This window comes from Erythrolamprus reginae, chromosome Z (genome assembly GCF_031021105.1).
Source record: "Erythrolamprus reginae isolate rEryReg1 chromosome Z, rEryReg1.hap1, whole genome shotgun sequence".
Lineage (NCBI taxonomy): Eukaryota > Metazoa > Chordata > Lepidosauria > Squamata > Dipsadidae > Erythrolamprus > Erythrolamprus reginae.
Window position 1 is genome coordinate 60,582,592 of NC_091963.1, and position 16,680 is coordinate 60,599,271.

At 37.6% G+C, this 16,680-nt stretch overlaps 2 protein-coding genes across 2 annotated transcripts in view; one reads left to right on the forward strand and one right to left on the reverse strand.

Annotated features, from left to right (window-relative positions):
• CFAP141 (cilia and flagella associated protein 141) overlaps positions 1 to 1,375 on the forward strand; it is a 33,336-nt gene extending 31,961 nt beyond the window's left edge. Inside the window, exons 4-5 of the mRNA XM_070766816.1 lie at positions 803 to 946; positions 1,057 to 1,375. Of these exons, the coding sequence (XP_070622917.1) occupies positions 803 to 904 (102 nt within the window). The 3' untranslated portion in view covers positions 905 to 946; positions 1,057 to 1,375. The remainder of the gene's footprint in view (positions 1 to 802; positions 947 to 1,056) is intronic.
• Positions 1 to 16,680, reverse strand: part of CNTNAP2 (contactin associated protein 2) — a 653,718-nt gene that overhangs the window by 395,415 nt on the left and 241,623 nt on the right. The window lies entirely within an intron of this gene.

Genomic DNA, 16,680 nt, shown 5'->3' on the forward strand with positions numbered 1-16,680 from the left:
AAAGCTATTTAGTGTTCAATTTTTAAAAAAAACCTTTGATAGTACGGCTGCTTCCACACTTTGCTCTAACATAAATTTAAAAGTAAAAACATTAGAAAAATCGGTATCAAGGTTTTCTTCTGGGAAAAACAGCTCACCTTTCCACACAATGCTCTTTTCTCTCCAGCACAATGCTCTTTTCTCTCTTTCATCTCCTTCCAGATGACTCCTGATGCTTTGTTTATCTTTTTCTAGCATGTAGCCGCCGCGACTATGGCGGCCGAGGCCATTTCACCCACTGCCGGTCGAAGTCGGTTTTCAGCCCACCACATGGAATGCCATCCCCAAAAAAGGGGAGTTCCAGACCGATCCAAACAGGAATCGGTGCCCCCAAACAGAGGGGATTTGGCATCCCCCCGCAGGAGCGCAAGGGATGCCGTCTCATCACAGCAACGGCCACGCTCCTCTCCATATGAAATATTTATCTTGATGACAGTTGTTTTCTGCATGTTAAGATGCCAAGATCATAAAAACCCTCAAATTCTTTATAAATTTTAACTGGAAAAATGCAATGAGAACTAAAGATAGTAAATCCACATGTCTCAAAGAATGGGGTGGATTTTATTTATTTCTGCTTGGATCCTTATGTACTTTAGGAAGCTAGATACAAATATAATCAAACTCAACTATAAGTTTAACTTGTTACAATTGTCATAAAAAGTACAAGAATGTTGAGATAACAGGAGAAAAGAATAGTAGACAATAATAACAGTTTGATTGTAGAATTAGTATCAAGGGATGATTGTTAATATCTTTTTTACAGCTTAGACAGACAGCTTTGAAACATCTCTTAAGTACTGAACACCTGCAATACCAGCTGGAATTTAACCATTTGGGAATGTCATTCTATGCTGAAAGGCTCTGAGAGTCTCAAACATATGTAACAATTTAGGCTATAATAAGTAAGGTAGGTATTTTCATGCAGTACTAAGTATATAGAAAAAGTGTTTTCTCAATATCAATTAAATGTTATTTAAAATTATAAAGAAAAATATAATTTTTTCTTTTTTTTGACAGATAGTTAAATTGTCCATTTTCCTTTGACTGAATTACATAGAGCAATGGAAAATCAAAGTAATGCAGGCTAAAACAAAATAAGTTGCAAAATGAAGCATATTCCAAGAAATTAAGCATAAGAGGAAGAAAATGAAGTGAAAAAAAAAATTAAGAATATGTTTAATTTTCCCAATGAAATAAATGAATTACAGAAATATATAAATTTAGCTGAATTTTCTCTTGGTTGAGGATAATATTGGGGGGGGAGTCAATATCTATACATAAATGTATGGAACATGTACAAAAGCTGACAAACAATTAAAGTATATATTTAATCCACTATTTTGACTATTTAATTTAATATATGTATTTTGCTATTTGGTTTAAATGTTTCGGAGAAGCTTGTATATACTAAATATATGAATAGCATAAAGTCTTTCACTTTTGATGTCTCTGAGAAGAAATCTCTGTGAAAGTATACTTGATATAACAATAACTAATCCTTTGCCATAGCTTTGTTTATTGTTCTGCATCTAAAAATCTAAACATTCATTCATTCAATCTTTATGATGATCAGCACAAAAAATTAAACATTAAAATAATGTTTAAAATAAACAGAACAGAACTGAACAAGTATAGCAACATATTACAATTGATGGAGAAATCAAGGTTAAGGTTCATAAATCTAAATATAATTACCCATTCTTAGTTTCAAGCATATTTTCAAAAATAATCAAAACAGTCCTTACTTAAAGTTACGCTACATATACAGGTCACCATATTCTATTATACATTTTTAAAAGAAGCATTTTAAAATAAATAGTTTGACTACAAATCAATCAGGACTCTTATAACTTGGCCAAATTGTAAGAAAAATCTAAATCTGCTTGGTCAGTAACAAAAATTATTATCACTTTTGGCTGACAGAATGAAGAGCTTATCTGCCATCACGAGATGTTGACAGGGCCGCCGATAGGGCAGTATTACCGGTACTGGCGTCACGGCCCCGGCCAAATTGAAAAATGAGGGGCCCCGGTGCGAGTGCTAAGGAAGCTAATTGGATTCAGTTGCAAAATTGTTACAATCAGGAGCAGGCTAGAGCACAGATCAGCAAAAATGCCTAATTTTCTCTATTCTGCCTGAAGAGCTTCATAGCTGTTAAACATGAAGTTTGGATCAGAGCTAATTTGGTATACATTTTGATTATGGTATTAGGGTTTTTTCCGAAATTTTTCCCTTCTAAGTGTGAGGAAAAGATGTGTTGCTTTGGAGTTGACATGTTTTTTGGAGCCATCTCGCCATTTTAGATTCGAGAAGCAAACACCATCCTGGATTCGAGAAGCAAGCATTGTGGGAAATAGGAAGATTTGAATATGCAAAGGAGAAGCTGTGTAGAGCTAAGGATTAGGACTTTTAAAAAAACAAATAACTACATCATATTCTGAGACTTGTGCAGAGAAGATCTGAAGCGGGAGTTTGTTATTTTACATTCTAAATTATGTTAAATGCATACACAGTAATATCTCACCATATGTTTAATAGATATGATAACATCCTAGGAAAAGAAGAAGAAAGAAGAAAAGAGAAAGAAAAGGTGTTGCTCTTAGAGCCACGGACATGCTATTTGTTAGGAGACATACATTACACATTTAAAAGCTTAAATATATTAAGTTATGGAACTTAGTAGCAGGTACATGTATGAGAAAAAATCTTGGATTTTTTGCACATTTGCTTCATAATATGGATTTGATTATACATGAGAATATGTTCTTTTTTATAAAGCAATTTTAAAATTTTGCAAACTTTGGAAAATGCTATAAGGAGATAGGTGGAGAGGTTAATGAGAAGAAGAGGGAAGGTTTTTTTGCTCTTCTCTCGTCTTTCTCTTCTTTTTTCTTGCACTGTGCTTTTCTTTTTCTTGTATTTTCTTTTCATCCTGTTGTGTCTTTATATTCATAGTTACCTTATCTACTTAGTGTAATTTTCTATTTTCTGTTTATATCTCTTTGTGTTCTTATTTTTTTATAGATTTAATTCTATTTTTTTAACTTTCTTATTTTTAATTTTTTATATAAAGGAATTAGTAATTAGGTTTGTAATTGGATTAATTGGGCAATATTTGGTGATCCTATTTGTTTTGTTTTTTTCCCCTTTGATTATGCTACCGCAAGATATTTCCAATTTTTTTAGGTGTATTTTTTAATAGGCGCTAATTATCTGTAAAGGGTTGACCTTTTTTTACACCTATGGTGGAGTTTATGTATAGTTTTAAACATTATTGCATATAATTTATCTTCTGGTTACCTGTTATTTATTGGTATTATTGTGAAAACAAATATTTTTCTAGTGTGATGCAGGAGTATTTTGTCTTTATCCTTTGTGCCATCTTGTTGCTGCTTTTAATATTGTTGATGGCAAAATTAATAATATTTTGTTAATTTGGTGTATTTGCACTGTTCTGGTTATTTATTTATTTATATGTATGTAATATCTTGATGTCACTTGAATATATTTTCTGTGTTATTAACATATTATTAATCTGTCAAACAAGTGTACCTTGTTGTAGTGGCAGGGTTTAATTTTTTTTTGTGAAAGGTAAATTTAATACATAATTGGTATGTCGCAAAATAAAGTAGTTTTAAAATGGCGGGGGGGGGGGCAGACGCTTAGGCTGTATGGGGCCCCAAAATTCCTGATGGCGGCCCTGGATGTTGATATCCAGAAATTCAGTCTATTCTTGTGACTGATAATATAAACCTGAAAAATAGCAATGAGGAAATATTTTTTTTACATACATTCTCCATCAAGGGGAAGGAATGGACTAAGGCAATGATTGAGGCAAGTTGACTTCACACGGAATTAAAAAAAAAGGTTAGCAAGTAAATATGGCCTAAACAATCTCAGATTGCTGAAGGAACACAAAATAATTTAAGACATAAAGTAATTCAGTATATCAAGACACAAAGAAGAAAAAGATGCAATGCTGATTATGTCTACTTAATGCAGTTTTACAGACGATGCTAAGAATAGACATTTTTTAATTCAGGACTCTCAGATAAATAAATTGGGACTTCTCAGGTCTTTAAAGAAGGACGTATTATTCTCTCATATTGATGAACTGAGATTATACTAGGCTGAACAAGAGTTATAATATCTTATATCCTGACCAGTGAAGAGCAACCAAATTTTTTACTACCACACTGTGGGTGTGGCTTGTGCAGGACACCCTGCATTTTCTTTCAACATCTTTCAGTGCAAATTGGGTGCTTTGGGGTGGAGCTCCATTTTTGCTACCCCACTGCGTTCCCCCACATCTGGGCAGTAGCCCACCCCTGATCCTGACTCAAATCAATTGTGCTTTTGCTGGTTTATACTATGTTATACTGTTTTATATTTTAAATCCACTTTTTAATATTTTATATTAACTCAATAGAATATTCGCTTAAATTAAGGAGTGTATGTGTTTGAAGATGTATGCTGTGAGATTGAATGAGTGGTTGTTTAATGTATTGAGAAATATATTGCAGAAGGGAGGTTTTATATTATTTTTTATTTTATTGTATATTTATTGGAATGGAGTTGTGGGTTGTGGGTGGGGGTGGTAGATAATTTTTATATGTTGAGTGTGTGAGTAGCGAGAGTTGTATAGGGAATGGCCAGCAGGCTGAGATGTTGGATGACCAATAAAGATGGGAGAGTGACCTTGGGTGTGGTGGAGAGCTGGGACATTACATTCGTTACTGGGAGGGACAGTTATGGTGGGAACTGAGGGGTAGGCCACTTCTGGGGAATGAGAATTTGCTATTTGAAAGCGATTCCTTGTTCTGGCCCCTTGGTGTCATTCTGTGTAACTGGTGTCAGATGTAGTCTGGGCCTTGGTCTCAGGCTGCTGCTACTCAATGCCAGGTCGGATGCCAACAAGGCCCCCTTGATCTGAGATTTACTCTGAGGGAGGGGACTGACCTGTCTTGTATGGCTGAAACCTGACTGGGATCCGAGGGAAATGTTCCTCTCTCAGAAATGTGCCCAGAAGTGTTTCTGGTCTTGCATCAGCTACGACACCAGGGAAATGGTGGAGAAGTAGCTGTCATCATCTGGGAGACTCTAAGCCCTTGCAGGGTACCTGCTCTTGAGATTGCCAGGTGTGAGTCTCCTCTTGAGGTTGGATTTAGGGGTTTAGGTTGGCTTGCTGTTAACATATCTGCCTTCCAGCTATGTTCCAATAGCCTGCCTGTGCTACTCAAGGTGGTAGCTTGGTTGGCGGTGGAGTTCCCCAGGCTTGCGTTCCTGGGGGACTTTACCGTTGCCTGGTGAAACCTTGGAAGTGGCGCAGGAGTTCATGGCTTTCATGACAACCATGGATCTGACCCAAGTAATCTAGGGTCCAACCCATAGAGGGGACACACTCTTGACTTAGTATTTTTCTTGGGACAGTGGAAAAATGATCTGGTTTTAAGGGGTACAGTCATCACACTCTTGCCATGGTCAGATCATTCCCTCCTAAGGCTGGACTTTAACCGACCAATCCCCAATCACAGGGAGGCATAGCCGATTAGGAGGTTCCACCCCAGGTGCCTAATGGACCTAGAAGGGTTTCAGAGGGAGCTTGGGGATATTCCCAACTCATTTGTCCATAGTCCGACTGAGTCTCTAGTGACAGAATGGAATAAAGCCTCATCAGGAGCTCTGGACCAGATTGCGCCTTTGTAGCCTCTCCAAGGTAGCAGACTAGTAGATCTCCTTGGTTTACCGAGGAACTCTGGGGGATGAAATGCCAGAAGAGATACTTAGAACAAGAATGGAGGGCTAGTAACTCTGAGTCTGACTGAACACAGGTAAGGGCCTATATTAAGACTTACCTTGTGGCGATAGAAGCGGCAAAGTCTGCATATGTTACTGTTATTGCATCTGCATATTCTTCACCCAGCCACCCACTCCCTGGTGAATAAGATGAAGGCGGTGGAACTCTTGCAAGGCAGAGCTGAGGAATTTGTTCAGTTTCCTGCAGATAAAGTCGCTCAGATTCAGAATGATCTGGACTCCAATTGGGCAATTCAAACTGAGGTGACAGGGTAAGGTCTTCGTTCCATCATTTGGGACGAGTTTGACTTGGTAACCCCTGAGAAAGTGGACACGGTCATGGGAGCTGTGAGCTCCTCCACCTGCCTACTGGACCCATGCCCCTCCTGACTGGTGTCGGCCAGTCAGGAGGTGATATGCAGCTGGATCCAGGTGTTAATTAATGCTTCCTTGAGTGAGGGGTCATTTCCACAGTGGTTGAAGGAGGCAGTTGTGCGACCCCTCCTCAAGAAACCATCCCTGAATCCAGCTGAATTGAAGGACTATAGGCTAGTCTCCAACAAGGTTGTTGAGAAGAAAGGAAGGAAGGAAGGAAGGAAGGAAGGAAGGAAGGAAGGAAGAATAATAAAATGTGGTATTTTTATTTACTTATTTATTTATTGGATTTGTATGCCGCCCCTCTCCGTGGACTTGGGGCAGCTAACAAAAGTGATTAAAAAAGCATGTAACAATCCAATACTAAAAAACAACTAAAAAACCCTTATTTATAAAACCAAACATACATACAAACATACCATGCATAAATTGTAGAGTTCTCTCATGCCTAATGGCAGAGGTGGGTTTTAAGGAGCTTACGAAAGGCAAGGAGGGTGGGGGCAATTCTAATCTCTGGGGGAAGTTGGTTCCACCCCTGGTTAAGAAGGGAGCTGGTCAATCATCAAAAAAAGGGATCAATCATCAAAAAAGTTGCAAAAGTTTTTTTCTAATTTTGTTATCCAGTTACATTTTCTTTTTTCGGGGCGGGGGTGTATAATTTTTTTTATTGTTTTTCACACCTTACAGAGATTTCAATTTACATACCTCAAATTAAAATATAATACAATATAATATGAAATGCCAAATTCTTAATCAAATTAATCAAATTTTTCTAATTATTTATCCAATTTATTCAGGTATTTATTTATTTATTAATCAGATTTGTATGCCGCCCCTCTCCGCAGACTCGGGGCGGCTCACAGCAATCGCCATACAATGTAAACAAATCCAATATTTAAATTAATTATTAATTATTAATTAATTAGGTATATATCATTCATCCTGTGCTAACTCCTTTCCAAATACTAACATCCAGATTTTAGGTATTGTTCTTCGCCTTCATTTGCATTTAAAGTGCTATAGCTATCTAGATTTCTCATGGCTATCTGCTGTTTTTCATAGCTGTGCCTTCATGCTTCAGTCCATTTCCAGCTTTCTTACTAAACTCATTCCTGCTTTTATTTAAAAACCCTCATTTTATTGTAGCTGCCCTTAACAAAAGAAATATTCAAATTTACTTCTCTTTAAAATCAAGGAAGGAAAAGAAAAAAGAAAAAAAGAGAAAAGAAACACCATTCATATCGTATCTTAATCTCATTATAACAATGTCAATATGCACAAGAGAAAGTGTTGTTATTAGAAATTTTAACATATATTTCCTACTCAATTCATTTCTTTCTTTCATTATATCAATATATCATTTCTGCTTTAATGAATCAAAATCAATATGAATCATATTATTCCATTATTTGTGCAAAAAGTATCTTCATTAGAAAGACCAGTGTATTTATATTCTTCCCTAATCTAGATATTTTCCACTGCCATTCTTAGTGCGATAATCTTCCCTAATCTATAAATTTCACTGCCAATCCCAGTGTGATTATCTTCCCTAATCTATGTGTCACTGTCATATCAGTGCAATAATCTTCCCTATTCTAATTGCTTTCGCTGCTAAAAGCAGTGCAATAATCTTCCTTAATCTATATATTTCCCTAATCTATATATTTTCTCTAATTCTATATATCTTCCACTATCAAACTTAGTGTGATAATCTTCTCTAATCTATTCAGTTTAACTCTTCCTTATTTCATCTGTCTTTCCCTATGATGCCTAACATAATTAATGCTAATTATTATTCCATATTATTTTTATGGGATACTATACTATATCTGTTCTGCCTGGCTCTATGGTAAGAGTCTCCCGAAAATTCAAGGGTACAAATTTCCAACACACATGCTTGAAAGTTCAAAAACAATGTTCTTTATCACAAAAATTCAAAAGAAACAAAGCACCCTTTTTATATTGCAAAGAGCATTCGTCCCAAAACAATCTGGTAGTCTGTACAATCCCCTTAATCAGTCTTTAAGTACTTAGCTAGCAGCTGTGAAGAACCGTCACAGCCCTTCTTCTTTCACCAAGTGAAACACACACACACACTTTGCTCTGCTTTGCTTTCAAAGTCGTGAAAAATCAACAAACAAAATCCGGAAACAGCAAGGCACAGTCCTGATGAACAACGATCAGATAATCTTCCACAACGGCCAAACCAACACGCTGCTATTTATATCAGCAGCTCTAATTACTGGAGCCCCACCAAAGCACAGGTGGCCTCTCTTATCTCCTGTAATATTTCTGCAATTGGTCTCTTCTATGCATAATTCTGCGCATGCGTGGGTCTAATACTTCCTCATCCGAATCAACCAAAGATAATGGAGATTGGCTTCCTGGGTTGTGTGCCAAGCCCCCCTCTTCCAAGTCACCCCTACCTTCTTCTTCGTCCGAGGAAAATGCACTACCTGCCTCTGTCGGCAATAAAACAGGCCTATGATATGTTGATGTTTCCCCTGCATCCACCTCCACATTCCTTGGGGCAGAAGCTGGGCCAGAGCCAACCACAACAATATCTCTCTTCCCCTTTCCTTCCCCCCCTTCCTCCTATTTTATTTATCACCATAAATCAGATACTCTGAGGAGAGGGGCAGCATACAAATCTGATAAATAAATAAATTTATAATAAAAAAAGATATATCCAAAATAGTCACATTCACCATCATCAGCCTGAAGTTCCAAGCTTCGTGCTGTTGTAAAATGGAATGTTTGCAACTGTCATTTCTTCCTAGTATATAGTGTGGGGGTGGAGATTTGGTTTGAATGTAGCAAATAGATTGGGTGATTATGTTTTAGTGATCTGATTGGTTGGTGTAATCATAATTATTAGAAGGATTGACATGGTGATTTTTATGAAGTGTTTTTTTTGTTTAAGGCTGGTTTCCAAATTTCTGGTAGGCGGGACGTGTCATCTCTTTTATTTATGCAAAGGGGGCTCCTCTCAATTTCTATGGCTTCCAGAGCAATTCTTCTATATAAATTCTCTGTTTTGTGAAGTAATTTAGTTTTTTCAAAGTCAATTTCGTGCCCTGTTTTTTTAATGTGCTGGACAAGGGAGGAAGTCTTTTCTTCTTTTTTAACTGCATTCACATGTTCTGCAATGCGTTGGCTCACTCTTCGGTTGGTTTGTCCAATGTATGTGGCTGCACATGTTTTGCAAGGGATTTCATAGATTCCTTGGTATTCCAATTGGATTTTATCTTTGGGGCTCCTTAGGATATTAGATATTTTTTGGTTAGTGCAAAATGAAGTTTTGATGTTATGTTTGTGCAGAATTTTACTAATTTTGTCTGTGGTGCCCTTGATGTAAGGGAGGATGGTGGTACCATTGTCCTGTTCTTGATCTTGTTTTTTGGGGAGTGTCTCTTTTTTGATTAGGTTTGTGATTGTTTTCCCTTCAAATCCATTAGAAATTAATACATCTTTGAGTTTGTTCAATTCAGTTTTTAAGTGCTCATGGTCAGCTAAGCGTTTGGTTCTGGTAATGAGAGTTTTGGCCACTGAGGTGATTTGTGCGGGGTGACATATATATATGTCAAATGTTTTTTTAGCTGGAATTTTAAAATTAAGGGAGACTAGGATGGTCCCATTTCGGCCTTGTTCATATACATACATACATACATACATACATACATACATACATACATACATACACACACACATATACATATACATATACATATACATATATCTATCTCCAATCCCTTCAGCTATTCAATAGCTTGATATATTCGGGTTTCTTCCCGTGTAGGATTTGGAAATTTCTGGCGACGTTTCGACGAGGTCCCACTGGTCATCTTCAGGCTGGTGTTTCTGTCCTTGTTCTAGGGCGAACACTGCAAGACCTGAGCTGCCTTCCTTCTATAAATACTGGTGGCTGGGTGTGGTTTGATGGCTCAGCAATTGCCTGCTGTGTAGAAACTTCCTGGTGAGTCAGTGGGGTAACATCTGGGGTTGTTGATGTAGCTGAGGTATTCTGATTAGTTAATGGTTGTAGATTAGGCGTGATATCCTGAGTAGTTGGAGCTTGCAGGCTACTTGATTGTTTCCCTACGAAAACATATATATATATATATATTCTTTCTGTTGGATATATATATATATATATATATATATATATATATATATATATATATATATGTAGATTGTTCTGAGTTCGGGTTTTGCCCTGTGTAATATTTTGCATGTTTATGCGACGTTTCGGCGAAATCACATTCACCATCATCAGGCTAAAGTTCCAATCTTTGTGTTGTTGTAAAATGGAATGTTAGCAACTGTCATTTCTTCCTAGTATATAGTGTGGGGGTGGAGATTTGTTTTGAATGTAGCAAATAGATTGGGTGATTATGTTTCAGTGATCTGATTGGTTGGTGTAATCATAATTATTAGAAGGAATGACATGGAGATTTTTATGAAGTGTTTTGTTTAAGGCTGATTTCCAAATATCAAATTTCTAAAATCATAATTATTAGAAGGATTGACATGCTGATTATTATGAAGTGTTTTTTTTTGTTTAAGGCTGGTTTCCAAATTTCTGGTAGTTGGGACGTGTCATCTCTTTTATTTATGCAAAGGGGTCTCCTCTCAATCTCTATAGCTTCTAGAGCAATTCTTCTGTATAAATTCTCTGTTTTGTGGAGTAATTTAGTTTTTTCAAAGTCAATTTCGTGCCCTGTTTTTTTAATGTGCTGGACAAGGGAGGAGGTCTTTTCTTCTTTTTTGACTGCATTCACATGTTCTGCTATGCGTTGGCTCACTCTTCGGTTAGTTTGTCCAATGTATGTGGCTGCACATGTTTTGCAAGGGATTTCATAGATTCCTTGGTATTCCAATTGGATTTTATCTTTGGGGCTCCTTAGGATATTAGATATTTTTTGGTTGGTGCAAAATGAAGTTTTGATGTTATGTTTGTGCAGAATTTTACTAATTTTATCCGTGGTGCCTTTGATGTAAGGAAGGATGGTGGTGCCATTGTCCTGTTCTTGATCTTGTTTTTTGGGGGGTGTCTCTTTTTTGATTAGGTTTGTTATTGTTTTCTCTTTGAATCCATTAGAAATTAATACATCTTTGAGTTTGTTCAATTCAGTTTTTAAGTGCTCATGGTCAGCTAAGCGTTTGGTTCTGGTGATGAGAGTTTTGGCCACTGAGGTGATTTGTGCGGGGTGGTGGTGTGAGTGTGCATTTAGATAACGGTTGGTATGGGTTTTCTTTTGGTAGATAGTATGTCCTAGGCTGCCATTGGGTTTTTTATAGACCAGTACATCTAGAAAGGGAAGTTGATCATTGATTTCTGTTTCCATAGTAAACTGTATTTTGGGGTGTAGGCTGTTGAGATGTGTGAGGAAATTGTCTAGTTTTTCTTTACCATGTGGCCAAATTACAAAGGTATCATCAACATATCTCAGCCAAAGTTTAGGTTTGTATTTGGATTGCTCTAATGCATTATTTTCGAAATATTCCATATAGAGGTTGGCGATGACAGGTGAGAGAGGTGATCCCATGGGGGCTCCCTCTATCTGTTTATATCTTTGTTCATTATAGATGAAGTATGTATTGGTCAGGCAGTGGTTGGTAAGGTCTAGGATATATTTGGGGGGTTTGTGTTTGTCCTGGATAGCTGTCAAGGCTTCTTTAATAGGTATTTGTGTGAACAGGGACACGACATCAAAACTTACAAGTAGGTCATCGGGTTGTAGGTTTTGTTTTTTAATTATTTGTATAAAGTGGAATGAATTTTGAACATATGAGGTAATAGTTACATATATATATATGTAAAGGGATTGGATACTGTAGGATAGCTATTGAATAGCTGAAGGGATTGGATACTGTAGCCTAGAGGTTAATTCTCTGCCCTACAAGGCAAAGGTTGCAGGTTCAAGTCCCAGTGAGGGTATGGCTAGCTGATGAGGCCAAAATAAGGCCGAAATAGATCTATCCTAGTCTCCCTCAATTTTCAAATTCAGCAAAAAAAAACCCATGTGACATACATACATACATACATACATACATACATACATATATATTCATATGACGGTCTAGGTATATATATATATATATATATATATATATATATATATATATATATATATATGTTTTCGTAGATTATATATATATATATATAAAGAATAGTCCTAAAAATATATATATATATTCCAATAATAAACCCCAATAAGGTTAAAATATTAATAATTCCAATTCATTATGCATACTCATTTCTTTTTATAGTTTATAATTTTATTGGAGAAAAAATACACATCCTCTTCCTCTTTTTTATAAGTGCTAATAATTTTTAGTGTTTTCTGAATTCTTTAAAGTGTTTAATTTCAAGTTATATTGTCCAATGTGTTTTCAATCAAATCAAACAGAACAATCAGATCAAATCAAATCAAATCCGTTCAGATCAGTCAATTTCATTTTGAATATTTTCTTCCTTCCATGCGATAGCTGGTCAACTTCTCATAGTCAGTCAGTGTGAAAACCAGATGTATAGAAATCAAACAGATACAGTGATACCTCGTCTTACGAACCCCTCTTCATACAAACTTTTCATGATACGAACCCAGTGTTTAAATTTTTTTTGCCTTTTCTTCCAAACTATTTTCTCCTTAAGAACCTGAGCAGCCACTGCTGAGGTGCCCCGAAGCACTGGAATTTCCCTGGGAATCCACGCCTCCGAACTTCCCTTGCCAAAGCGCTCCATTCTTGCATTGCTGGGATTTCCCTGAGGCTCCTCTCCCTGGGATTCCCTTCATTTTTTGCCAGTGCTGCTTTGAACCCCAGTAACAAACTCCCCCCTTCCAAACTGCATGGGGAAAATGAGCAGAGTGGGGTGGGCAAAAACGGGAGGGAAAGGCTCATGGAACTCAAGAGAGGAGAAAGGTGTGGGGAAAATGAGCAGAGTGGGGTGGGAAGAAACGGGAGGGAAAGGCTCATGGAACTCAAGAGAGGAGAAAGTTGTGGGGTAAATGAGCAGAGTTGGGTGGGCAAAAATGGGAGGGAAAAACTCATGGAGCTCAAGAGAGGAGAAAGGTGTGGGGAAAATTAGCAGAGTGGAGTGGGCAAAAACGGGAGGGAAAGGTTCATGGAACTCAAGAGAGGAGAAAGGTGTGGGGAAAATGAGCAGAGGGGGGACAAAAATGGGAGGGAAAAACTCATGGAGCTCAAGAGAGGAGAAAGGTGTGGGGGAAATGAGCAGAGTGGAGTGGGCAAAAATGGGAGGGAAAGGTTCATGGAACTCAAGAGAGGAGAAAGGTGTGGGGGATATGAGCAGAGTGGGGGACAAAAACGGGAGGGAAAGACCCATGGAGCTCAAGAGAGGAGAAAGGTGTGGGGAAAATGAGCAGAGGGGGGACAAAAATGGGAGGGAAAGACTCATGGAGCTCAAGGGAGGAGAAAGGTGTGGGGAAAATTAGCACAGTGCGGGAGGACAAAAACGGGAGGCAGGGATTTATAGAGCTTTTCGCTGAAATTTCTAAAAAGAAATAATCAGACAAAGAAGGATTCGGAGAAGGAAAGAAGTTTTATTTGGGCACAGTAATCTCTCTACTGTCCCAAGTGTTTTGCAAAACAGGTGTCATCCCAAGGATGCACATTTACAGAAACAAAATGCAGATTAGTTATACCCTAACACAGACTGCTCCCAGGTACGTCAGCTAATCTGATATACTGGGTTACAAGATATGTGCATCTCTCCTATCCCCTTATCCTAACCTAAAAAGCTACATGCAGGTATTTTTGGTTTCCTGTCTTTCAAGATGGGACACAAACAATAGTAGATTATCTATTCTTGCTTACCATTTATCACAAGTTTCAACAATAGTTAACTGTTTGTTTTACTCTTCTGCTTCTTGCTACAAAGGTCACTGGAAAAACTTTTAATCAGTCACAAAAGGAGAGTTCATACCATGGTCACACATTTTTATATACAAAACTTTAATTTTTAAAATCTTCAGCTCTCAGAACTCAAGAGAGGAGAAAGTTGTGGGGGAAATGAGCACAGTGGGGTGGACAAAAATGGGAGGCAGGGACTCATGGAGCTCAAGAGAGGCTCTTTTCACCTTGCTTCGTTGGGACTGCCACCTCTTGCCACCTCTCGCTGTCCCTCTCCCCACTCCGTTCCCCTCAGCTTTGTCCTGCTGCTTTTTTAAAAAAAGCCTTAATGTTTTGGATTTTCCTAATGGGCTTCATGAATTATTCACTTTTACATTGATTCTTATGGGAAACATTGTTCCATCTTACAAACCTTTCTTCTTATGAACCTCCTCACGGAACGAATTAAGTTTGTAAGACGAGGTACCACTGTATATGTATATATGACTTGACAGAAAAACATTTTTGGAGTAATTTTTTTTTCCTCCATACAAACTTTTTCAATACATACATGACAGAAAAATATTTAAATTCCCCCTGGCTCCACTGATAAAAATCCTATAAGGGTATGACTAGCTGATAAGAGCTTAAAAACTCGAAATAGATCTATCCTAGTCTCCCTCTATTTCTTTATCATCCTAGCACAAGGCCAAAAAGCACCAATCTGAAGATGATGATTGGGACCTTGTCGAAACGTTGCCAGGAATCTCTGAAACTTACAAGGGAAGAAACCGAAATATGCCAAGACCTTCATATACATACATACATACATGCATACATACATACATACATACATACATACATGTATGTACAAGCAGATACATGTTTGTATGTATGTACCCTTCCCAGGTACAAGCTGATACAGGAGATGAGCCTGTAGTGTAATGGCTAAGATCTCTGCCTTACAAGGCAGTGGCCCCAGGTTCAAATCCCAGTAGGGGTGTGGCTACCTAATGAAGGCAAATAAGCCCAAAATAGATCTATAGTAGTATCCCTTCCTTTTCATTATCAGAAAAATATGTTACACTTATAGATTATAGTTGTCGGCTATAAAAAGCTTATCTGCCTTGGAATATGGCCCCTAGTGAGGCTGAGAGGCAAAAAAGAAAGCTGTGATGCTCCTTCAATATACCAGAGTGACTTGACAAAAAAATTACACATAATCCTTCCCTGGTATAAGCTGATACAGAAGATGAGCCTGTAGTGTAATGGCTAAGGTCTTTGCCTTACAAGGCAGAGGCCCCAGATTCAAATCCCAGTAAGGGTATGGCTATGTGATGAAGGCAAATATGCCCGAAATAGATCTATAGTAGTCTCTCTTTCTTTTCATTATCAGCAAAATATGTTATACACACACACACACACACACACACACACATCTTTGTTATTTCTAGCTTAGTCATGCTAACAGTAATTGTTAGCAGGACTAAGCTAGGAACAATGAAGCTAATTAGCCAATCTAGCACAATACCACTGAAAAAATAAAAACAAGAAATCCAAGAAGAAACCAGCATCTGTGATAAAGACCCAAAAATGAAAAGAGTAAAGTAGAATACCAACAAATAGCCTGAACCTGCAAAGATGAAGTCAGGAAACATAAGGCTCAGAATGAACTAAGACTTGTGCAAATATCAAAACTAATTAAAGGTTCTTTCAACAAGTAAAAAAAAAACAGTAAGGGAAACAATTGGCCCATTAAAGAAGGGGAAAGGCAAAGAAATGATAAGCAGCAGGGAGAAAACAGAACTGCTTAATTAATTCTTTGCATTTGTCTTCATGCAAAAATAAAACAAAATAGGCCAACCTCCCAAAAACAGAACCATAAAAGACAGATTATTAATACAAATTAAAATAGGCAAGAAAATGTTAAGATACCCTATCCACCCTAGAAGAGTTCTAATCACTAGGATCAGATGGATTACATCCTGGAATTCTGGAAGGGCTCGCAGGTATTATCTCAGAACATTGAACCATATCTTTCAGAGATCAGGGAGCACTATGGAATTGTCAGAGGATGAGAAAAGAGCTAATGTGATTTTAAAGGGGTGGATAGGTGGATCCAGAAAATTACAGATCTATCAGCCTAACATCAATACCTGGGAAGATCCTACAAAAGACAAATTTAGAATGGAATTCTTTATAGAATTCTTTATTGGCTAAATGTGATTAGATACACAAGGAATTTGTCTTGTGCATATGCTCTCAGTGTACATAAAAGAGGCCTGTAATTAACATCATAGATAGACCTCAACTATGAGAGACAGCACAGACTTTCAACTCCCTCCAAAGGTTTTCTATAGGGTTGAGATCTGGAGACTAGCTAGGCCACTCCAGGATCTTGAATGCTTCTTATGAAGCCACTCCTTCGTTGTCCTGGTGGTGTGCTTGGGATCATTGCCATGCTGAAAGACCCAGCCACATTTCATCTTCAGTGCCTTTGCTGATGAAAGGAGGTTTGCACTCAAAATCCCATGATACATGTTCCCATTTATTCTTTCATGTACATGGATCAGTTGTCCTGGTCCCTTTGCAGAGAAACAGCCCCAAAGCATG